This window comes from Liolophura sinensis, chromosome 13 (assembly GCF_032854445.1).
Source record: "Liolophura sinensis isolate JHLJ2023 chromosome 13, CUHK_Ljap_v2, whole genome shotgun sequence".
NCBI classification, from domain to species: domain Eukaryota; kingdom Metazoa; phylum Mollusca; class Polyplacophora; order Chitonida; family Chitonidae; genus Liolophura; species Liolophura sinensis.
Window position 1 is genome coordinate 17,129,171 of NC_088307.1, and position 10,867 is coordinate 17,140,037.

At 40.2% G+C, this 10,867-nt stretch overlaps 1 protein-coding gene across 1 annotated transcript; it reads right to left on the reverse strand.

Moving 5' to 3' along the window:
- Window positions 1-253: 253 nt before the first annotated feature.
- On the reverse strand, window positions 254-9,551 carry LOC135480929 (glycine receptor subunit alpha-2-like). Its single transcript, XM_064760860.1, has 6 exons — window positions 9,542-9,551; window positions 8,086-8,315; window positions 7,680-7,762; window positions 6,399-6,533; window positions 3,875-4,242; window positions 254-457 (listed from the first exon to the last, which is right to left on the reverse strand). The coding sequence occupies exons 1-6, from the start codon at window positions 9,542-9,544 to the stop codon at window positions 254-256; spliced, it is 1,023 nt and encodes a 340-aa protein (XP_064616930.1). The 5' UTR covers window positions 9,545-9,551.
- Window positions 9,552-10,867: the final 1,316 nt, after the last annotated feature.

Below are 10,867 nucleotides of genomic sequence, written 5' to 3' on the forward strand. Positions count from 1 at the left end.
CCCTGCCATCACCACATGAAGGCAACAACCGTTTTCACCGAGAGCGAAATCTTATATTCAGCAGAATTACCAACTATTAGCGTCCTGGGCATGCCCTAATTAAAGAAATTTTAATTAACATTTGTATGCTTTTGATAAAACACACCCGCACAGTGGTACACAAGAGAGACATATTGGTCCCAAATCTGATGAGTTATCTACCTTCACTGGTGAAAATATCCGCCAAGCACCACAAAATGGAAGTCTCATGCAGTCAGGCAGCTTGGCGTGATATGTGCAAATAGTAAGTCCAGTAAAACACATTGAAGATAATAAAGGTTAAAGGGAAGGCTACACGAGCTATTTTATCTAATCGTTTAGCCATAGACCGGTGTCTGCGGAATGACAGAGAACGGCATGGCGGCGGAGGTCGGCCATTGGCAATCATTATCATCTTATGGGTGTCGTCAGATGGAATCTGAAAAAAAAAAACGAAAATAAGAATGGAAATTGATTATGTGGTTGGAAAATGCCCTTTTTACTGGATTAGATACTTGATCAAAATGCAAACCAAATCCCGGTGAAAAGCTCCTAGCCATTATTACATTCGCATTTGCAGGATAAGACGATATGACTGCAGGATGTGATATCCTGTGGACAGCAGGAACCATGGATTTTAAGCTCCTTAGCGCTAAAGGTGTTATTTGAAAGAGAATTATTGCTGTTCACAACTATGTTAATGTATTCATTGATTACACTGCACTCAAGAATAGTTTACTTTCACGACGACGTCCAGCATTATGATAGGAAGAAACCAGGCAAAGCCCGGGGAAACCCACGACCATTCCCAGGTTGATGCAATACCTTCCCACGAACGGCCGAAGAAGAAGCCGGCATGAGCTGGAACTGAACTCTTTAGCTCTAGATACTGTGTTGTTTGAAAGAGAATTTTTGCTGTCTACAACTATGTTTATTTATGTATTTATTTGACTGGAGGTTTACGCCATATTCAAACATATTTCACTTATACCTCAAACCAAAGAGAACCCAGTGGAAACCAACGGACATTCGCAGGTTGCTGCAAGACCTTCCCACGTACGATCGCAGAAGAAGCCAGCATAAGCTGGACGAACTCACAGCGATCGCATTGGTAAAATGATCCCTGGTCATTCTGCTACGCTAGCGCGCTAATCACTGGGTCATGGGGGCCCCTCTTGAACTATAAGAACATTTTTCAGAAATTTCCTTGCAGAAAGTCAGACATTACCGAAACCTGAACTATAATTGCAACTTGTTTCCATAACAACCAATATTATCGTACGTAACGACACAATCTCAACAGCTATTTATGGAAGCAATGGGAATGGCAATGTGTAAAATAACTCATGATTACTCGGCTGTAATCTTATTGTTTAACTCCACCTTGTTTTGCTGTCATTTCAAATTGTTATAGGGAAACATATGATTGTCAGTTATTCGATGTCATCCAACTAAAAACACGCCTTTTGTTTTTCTCGCCGTGTTTTGGACAAAAAAGACGGTGACCTTTCACTGAAAAGACTGAATTAACGGTGTGATCTGCAAGTTGGTTAGGGTTGTCACAACAAAATTATAGCCACTTTACAAGTTTATACACAAAACACTTTATCAAAATCCTGAAGTTGTAACCTTTAACCGTGAAAACAACAAACTCTGGCCTTGTAAACAACGAGCAAGCGCACACATCACCAAGTCGAGAGACAGGGGATTACACCCTGGTAGGGTCATACTAATGACTTTAAAAATGGCACTGAGAGGCTAGAGCAAGAAAACAGGACTGGTTGGTCCAGCGTCAGTATGACTGGGTGGGGTGTCATGTCTGGTGTCTTCGACATGATACTTCAATGACGGAAGCACTTTGGCGGCATGGACTCGCCCTGCCACAAGAAGACACAATATATGTATACACGCCTGGTGACTCCGCGTCGTCATATTACAGAAAAATTGTTAAGTACAACGTTAAATCCCATTCATTCATTCATTCAACCGGCCACTGTAGCCTACATCTTCATAGACAAAACGTTTAACCCAGCCCTCAGCATAAAGAAATAGAAAAATTCAAACACACACACACACACACACACACACACACACACACACACACACACACACACACACACACACACACACACACACACACACACACACACACACACACACACACACACACACACATCAGCATATATTCACAATGTATACTTCCAGTTCAAGGTTAACAAAGAAGTCTAATCAGTAAATCGATAGGCTGACGAACCAAATGTAAAAGCCGGCCTTCAAGGTATGTCTCATACCTTGTGCGGTACAAACTACAGTGAAATGCAACCATACACTCATCCAGGCTTAAAAGACAAGATAGCACCTGGCAAAAACATATTTCAATCGAAAGCAGGATACTCAAGCTTTCTAATAAGTATCATACTTTATATTTTAATGAGATTTCACTGAACAACATGTAAAACAAAATGACAATACCGCACAAATGGCTATGGTGAGTTGGGGTAGTCATCTTGAGAAATCAAACACGTTGCTATCAGATTGCGTGGCCTAAGCTGTGACGTAGCCTCCATGAAGTGACAGATGATAACTACTGTATAAGACATCATTTTGAGATTGTTTACAACGATTTAGTTACGTATAGCCGAATGTCCATTTCACAAAGTGTTGTGGGACAGATCTGTATCATTCACGGGCCACCACAGACATAAAATCAAGCCGTGTAATATTCAACGACGGTTTCACAAATTATACATATGTCAGCTAGTAGCATATCGTCTCGGCCCAAACCGCATTCACCTCCCCAAATACATTGTGTGTCGTTCATTTTAGTGTTTAATGAGCAGTTTCTAACTAACGAATATCACAGTCAGTGCAAATTCATTAGGATTAGGGAATGATTGCATGTCACCGAACAAAAGCTTAAAATTAATTAAACCTTATGAAATGATTTTTTTCTCTGAATTTATTACAACTGAAGAATTTAAATTTTGCTTCTTCGTCTTTCTCGTATACAAGGGATTATTTTCTGTTTTCTTTAATAAAATACAGTAAAGTTATTGAAACGCCGTGTTCAAGCCGAAATTCTTTGTCTGACGTCCGTGATAACTAGGCCTGCACTGTTCTCTCCCTGGAAGGCACCGCTACAAAACTGAAGCATCCAGCGACAGTCAAATACCTAGATCAGCCTAAGTGGTACTTACAATGATTTCCATTTTTTTCAGAAGAGGGCATTTATTGTAATTTTGTAAACATTTAATAGGGTCAAAATCACCTGCACAGTTCCTCCGGATCAGGCTACGACCTAAAACAGGACGACTCCGGCTACTGAATTGGGTCGCTGGAGTTCCTTGTAAATGACATATTAGGCCTGCTATATCAACAGTTCAAGCAGTGGAAGAAATATTCTTCCAGTAAGTCCCATTTCCAAGAAAACTACATGTATCACTTGGGCCTTCATCGCCGAAGTCCACAACTTTTATCTTGCATAGAATACTGCTTTGACTATTACACGGAAAATACCTTCGATGGCTGGTGTAAACGTGACGTCACCTTTCTCTCGATAATAGAGACGTGCTGATGCTGTGTCAGGACGAAGTTTCACTAAACTTTTACTGGGTTGAAAAAAATCTAAACAAATTTTTAATGCTTTGAATGGTAGTCTTTCCGTGTGGACATAAACATTTGTCAAGTGCTGTCTTTCACTTTACCGAAAAATGAGAACCAGACACCGAAATTTACACCGACGACATTTTCGTATACCATCATAATACCTGGCCTTACTGCAAAGCTGTCAACAGCATAAACATCACATTTTCATTCATTCATTCATTCAAGAAATGCATTACGCAAAGCAACTTACATCTCGGTGATTCTGCTCGGACAACGGCCCACGTCGGAAGGACAACCGGACGTCCCGTCTGGCCAGGGTGTTGACAAAGGCGAACTCCAGCGTGGACGAGAAGACGAAGCAGACGCAGATGGCGATCCAGAGGTCAATGGCCGTGATGTAGGTAACCTTTGGCATGGCAATGAGACCGATACTCTGGGTGGTCATCGACAGGACCGTGAGGACGCCCAACGAAATGCGGGCGGGGACAGCGTCGTGGTTGATCCAGAACGAAACCCACGACAGCGTCACGATCAAGGTACTTGGTACGTAGATTTGGACAAGGTAAAAGCCAAACCTCCGCACCAGATAGAATTTGGCCTCTAGGCAGGTGAAATCACCTGGAAAATAATTCATATATATGTGTTGGTGGTAACTTGAAAATGGTTTATAACTTGCTGCAACAACAAAATAAAAACGTACACCCAACGTACAGGTTTTGAAGGAGTATTGACGGACGGGTAAAGTGGAACCATCGAATAGTTTTCAGATATATCTAGTAAGAGAATGAAGTATCAAAATCACTGTCCAGGTCGTCAAGTGGTGAAATAATATTGAAAGTCAACGTCCCAATGAACCATCCTATTAATTAGTATAGAGTATGGTAAGTTTGGACGTATGTATGTTGGGGTTTTACGTCGCACTTCACATTTCTTCAGTCATATGTCATTAGGTGCGCCTACACCTACTGTGCCTTCTTGTGGCTGAATACTCCAGTCATGACACCCACCCAGCCAAGTTATAATGACCCTGAGCCAGCCAAGCAAGTTAGCAACCAGTATCATTTTTAAAGTCTTTGTATGCCCCGATCCAGGTTTGACCCCAGGTCTTTTAACATCCAGGCGGACGCTTTAATCATTTGGTCACCGAAGCAGTCGATAAAGCGTGTGATCGATTGGGTCTCGTGGTACTGTCTTTGAAAGAGAACTTTATATGAACTGTCTAAATTATTAATTTCTTCATGAGAGCGTCACCCTATTTAGAACTTTTTGCTTTTTTACTTTTGATATTTTATGGGTGCAGGTTATTTCACCAAATATCACCCACAACACCGATTTTTATATAAAAAAGCCAAGTTCAAAAAGACGACAGCCCCCATGTAACATCCCTGATAAACATGCGGTATAAACTAGGCCGTCACAAGGGAATGTGGGATCATAAATTGACCAGCAGTGTGTCATTTTAGGCGAAAGCTCATTAAAAAATAAAATGGTTCATAAACAAGAAGTCTGTTTAATTTAGAAAATGTCGCATTTGCAAGGCATCATTCTGATTGTCCTCATTATCGCTGTTATTTTCAGTGGCAAACATAACCCCAGCAGCGTCACTGGTATCCGAGCCACAAGTGTAAAGCAACCAATCATTTCGCACGCAAGGGAATACGAGGAATAACTTGTGCTCGGTGCTGTTAAAACTGGCATGTGGCTGTAAGTCGTCTCTAGATAATTCTGTTCTTTGTTCGCTTCCCACAGTTGATGCAGAATGGACAGAGTATGCTACTTTAGTATGTATAGGCCTATACTAAAAATCAAGCCCAAATTCATTTGCACGATTTGATGGAGAGGTTTAGAGTTTTTCCTGTGGGAAATGGTTGGTTTTTGCCATGAACTTTCCCAACAATACATGGCGGAACACATTTCAATTATCTACACTGGATTCCAGAGTACGAACTGTGTCCTTTAAAGTTTTATCTATGGATACAGATGAAAAACATGAACTTTACAACGAAAATTTGGGTTTGAACGGAAGAAAGTTATACCAACAAAAAACAAGAAAACTTCTTCTTGAGGCATACTTACATTGTAATGACCCCTTTATTGTAGCATGCATATTTCCTGTCAACGGCCGGAAACGACTCGATATCGATAAACTTATTTTGAACTTGGAACCAGCGAGGCGCCTTCCCTCAATTTGGATTCCACTCCACCTCCAATCCCCTCCCCCAACCCCGCCCACCAATCCAACATACACAGAATTATTTTCACAGCTATCACCCTTGACGCTACCACAGCAGCAGGCTACTTATTTTCCGTACAGAACGCTGATACTTACGAAAACTGTACTTTAAAGCCAGTTATACATCCTGAGAATAAAGCTGAAACTTTTGGGTGGTTTTATATGTTTGCACACATCAGATGTTAGAACACACCATGAACCGACCATAGGAAACAAAAAGGAAACGTTCCATATAGATATAAAGGGTCTTATCGAAGGTGTTGAATTATATTACCACGTTGGATATATGTACACATGGAATCAAGGTGTAACTGAGATACATGATTTGACTGTCGACAACTTATATACTAACATGATAAAGGATTCATATACTGATTGAATTCACATGAAAACATTGCTTTCATCTTTCCATTATCATTTGAAACTGTTCACTGCTTCTCTTTGCATCAGTCCTTCCTTTTATTTACTTTCTAATTTTTTCAGTGATTTGTGTTGGACGTTGTTTTGGAAATTAGTCAGACCTAAGATTTAAGAATCTTACCGCTAATATAAGACGATGTACAGTTTACAATGTTGTGGCCATAAAGCTCGAACTGAGGCAGTACTATGTCGGGCGCCGTCTCGATAGCATCTCGTTCAAACCAAACCAGCTTCATCTCGTCAATAACGTGACTAACTAAGGGATCAGAAAGGGAAGAATTGCTTATTTAATTTATCTGCGTTTTACTCCTTATACTCAATATAATTAAAGACTTATAGCACAGAGAGGCAAAACAATGTGATATCTGGCAAATGATCACACGTAACCGGTGAATTGCGGCCTATTTTCAGTTTACCTCTGTTGGGGTTTCATGTTAAGTGTTCCTGTAAATATGCAGTGGTATATTACACCATGGCACCATGGCTCAAAAGAAGCTTTCACTTAGATGACAGTGGTCACTTATGGGTGGAGGAAACAGAAGGTGTTCGGAGGAAACCACCGCCCATGCTACAGGTAACTGACAAACCTATGGACTTGAAGCCGCAGCTGCGAGAGCTACGGTAAATAAGGTCTGTCACTCGCTGTGATCCAGCTGGCGTTTTAACCATCTGAATCAATGAAGGACAGAAAAGGAAGGTAAGCGATGCATAAAACATTGAATAATCCACATTCATACATCGTGTAGTGTCTAACTTCGAGGCCATGTGAAACTATTCTGAAATGTTTATAATGTTGGCTTACTGGAACACGATGCCGAAGACACCAGACATGACATGACGCCTGACCTTGTCACAACTAATAAAGTTGGCTTATTGGAACGCCATGGACCGATTGTTCAAATCTATATTAAATGTTGGGTGCCGCCGTGGCTCAGGGTAATGGCCCAGGAGCCTCTCACTAATGCGGTCGCTGTGAGTTCAAGTCCAACTCATGCTGGCTCCCTCCCCGGCCGTAAGTGGGAAGGTCTGACAGCAACCTGCTTATGGTCGTGGGTTTCCCTCTGGGCTCTGCTCGGTTTCCTCCCACAATAATGCTGGGCGTCGTCGTACAAGTGAAATATTCTTGAATACGGCGTAAAACACCAATGAAATAAATAAATAAATATATTAAATGTTAAGCCAAGCTTAAGTCTTAATATAGAAGTGTTGGCTTAATACAAAACTAATGAGACTTTATATTTAGAATTATTGGAAAGGCAACAAGTTGGGCGGATCTATTCACCAAAATACATTATGGGATATATTTCTAATCTGTTCGCGCTTCACAATTCAGTGACATGTAAAATGACATTGCACCAGTAAATTTTGATTGGTCATGCTTTATTAAACGACATTCACTTACGGCTTTCGATTTTCAGGCTGCAAACTTGGTTATCCAAAGGAAATCGTGTGAGGTTCATGGGGCAGGCGAGACGGATTGTATATCTGAAACATGACCATAAAGTTCGTTATAGCTAACAATACAATTTAAGACGCAAAACACAGAGAGTAAATCCAAAGCAGCGACGACAGTGTGATACCTGGCGAATGGTCACCCGTAAACAGTAAAATACGGCCTCTTGTCAATTTAATTTAGTCAGGGTTTTATTCTAACTCTTTATGTAAATGCATAAAAAGTCCCACATGATGTGCCGACACATTCGGGAGGAATCCAACTAATGATTGAAAAGAAGTTTAAGCATTTTTATCGATGAATTTGTGGTGTTAAACATCACGAGAATAAATAAATAAATTTTAAGATCCCTTACCTTGCGCTGTGGAAGACGGTACCATTAGGGTAGAGAATCACCATCTGGTTGGGCGTGGTCACATCGTGTCGGGTACTGCCCTTCTCGTTGGGGAAGAATAAATCTGGCACCCAGATTTTATCGTGGTACTGTCGATCTAGCGTAATCTTGGACACGTTTGGGTATATTTCAGAATAGGCCAATCCAAGGTCCTGCCATTTCTCGCGGAAATAGATGTTTATGGTCAAATCCTAAAATGAAACGGATATGATTGGCTATGATTGTGCATGTAAAATGATTTATTTTAATTGATCCTAACGCTGAATGAAATGGATAAATGATTATAGCTTATACCTCGCCAATATTGCAGACATATCGGTGCGTGAACTTCTTGGAACCAGGACACAGCAAACATTTTTTGATCCAATAATGAGAACATCCAAAATAAACCAAGAAATAAATCAGCTAAGAAAACACAAACTTCATACAATTCTAACAACCAAATTTGTATTTTTCAATTTTAATAATGTAGAAACTCGGTATGTAGAAATTTGCCCTAATTCAGAGAAAATTCTATGCCTGTGATTGGTCAATCCGCCTTGGGTTAGCTACCCTATTCGTCGAACAAGGGAGGATATTTTTTCTGTATACCTACGGAGTTAGGAAGGCATGTGCCAATCGATAGCAAAGCCCGTCTGTATACCCATGGAGTCAGGGACGAACGTGCCGGAAGATAGCAACGCTGGTCGACAATATACGATCAACAAAAAAGATCGTAAAGTCAACAACTTTTCTTACCTTCATTTTCAAACTCAGAGTTCTAATAATTCAGCAGCTAACAACAACAACACGTGGAATAAACCTCTCCTTCCACCTTTTTGAAACAACGAAAATGTTACTAACAGTCAGTTCACTTAAGGCAAGCATTTTTCTTTTCGCTTCACCAAGCTCGGCTGTCGGGGTTTCGTCGTCATCTTCTCATCATGTGTGCCGTGACGTCAGTCTAGGCGCGCTCGAAGATCAATATTTCTATTCGCCCTTCGGGCTCGTGGAAATAATGATCATCTCGATAAAATATCAGGCCGTATAACTTATAGTATAAAAGTTTTATTTTTTGGCATCACCATTTATACTCTCTCAAATAATTTAAATAAAAACTCGACTGTGTATAGAACTGGAGCACAGTACAGTTAGCAAGGATATGTTGGATGCCGTATTGGCCATCACTATAATACATCCGAATGTTCGTTAAAGACCACTCCTCAGACCACTGTGGACATACCGGTGTACAAATATGTATGCCTCGTTGATTCGTCAGGAACCTGACATAGTCGCTGATTCAACCTGTGAAACTCCGGTTTCTTGAACGCCATCAAATTATTGAATATGTCGGTAAACAATAATCAATCAATCAAGAAATAATCAATATATTTCAGTGATGTAATCCTACAGCAAACTGTGAAGAATACACACTCACCATACTTCCCACATTGATCGAATCAAAGCTGTTTATGTATATTCCACACTGCACTAGAACTGGGCCTCCTGAGAATAAAAATTTAAAAAAATGTAAGACTTAATTATACTTTTCCGGGAGACGTTATATCGAAAAAGAAAAGCTCCAACAGGAGGTATGTGGGCGATATTTACGAAATTATATGAATGAAAATATTTGTACAATATTTTCCCTGTGCATGTACTGTATCAGAAAAGTAAAGGATCCATACTTGATAAGTTGCATTTACACAAATCTGGAAAATATACTTTTCGTCTAAAGTAGGATTTTATGATTGCATACAAGTTGTATGCTAGAGCAGCTTTAGAAAGTAGAGAAAGAAAAGTTTGTATAGATACGCGTGGCCCAAAAAAGAAACACCTATATGGTGAAGTTTACATTGTTATTTACTCACAAGTTACGCTGTCTTAATTTCAGTAATCATAAAATTATCCACAGAAGCTCATTCAGTTGACACCAGCTCAAAAATGGACGTTCACGTCAGCCACATAGAATAAGCTGCACTATCACTACGCTCTCTCTTGGCATTTTATATTGCAATAAAAACATGATGTCACTGCTTTTTGCAATAACACTGAGTTTTATCAACGAAAAACATAACATCCAAAGACATGACTATGTAATACCGATTACTTTTCACGAATTTGCAGTTATGAGTTGGATAGGAAATCTCTCTGCTTGTGGAGTCTTAATGACAGAAAGCGGTGGACGACGGCCGTGTGGCCACTCACGCAGTCGTAACGTTAGTGACAGAAAGCAGTCAACAACGGTCAATATGGTGCGCATGTCTCTGTGTCAAATGAGGGAAAGTTCGTTACAACTTGCCAAAGGTCGGTCCATTATGACGATCCAATTGAACACAATGAATATACTGTCCCAAGCTCCGGATTAAGCATCATTGCGTACATTTATGAAGCAGAATGTCTATATTTGCTTACAAGAGACTAAAATTTATCTCTTTTACCCCAAAAGATTAGTCTTTTTCGGTTTCTATTTTATTACCTGAAACACGCATGTTCATTTTCCATGACACAGTTATGATTCATGATTCCGTTAAATGGATGATATTTTCACTTGACTACAAGACTGCAAGGAGAAATGTTGTAGAGCGCATACAGCCAACCTACCCCACAAACACAGCACATCACCACTTATACAATGTAGCCGTGTAGTGAATGCGGATTTGATGAAGCCTTTGTGAGCACTTTGGATGAAGGGTTGTAGCTGTGTTGGAGACATTTGGCCAGAGTTTGCCATTGTAGATTTATAGATTTCAGAGAAAAAACA

Excerpts from the sequence above, each read along its gene's own strand:
- LOC135480929 (XM_064760860.1), bottom strand. Across the intron at positions 6,534-7,679 it reads CAGCCTGAAAATCGAAAGCC|TTAGTCACGTTATTGACGAG; the intron begins GTAAGTGAATGT and ends CTGATCCCTTAG. Across the intron at positions 4,243-6,398 it reads TACATCGTCTTATATTAGCG|GTGATTTCACCTGCCTAGAG; the intron begins GTAAGATTCTTA and ends ATTATTTTCCAG.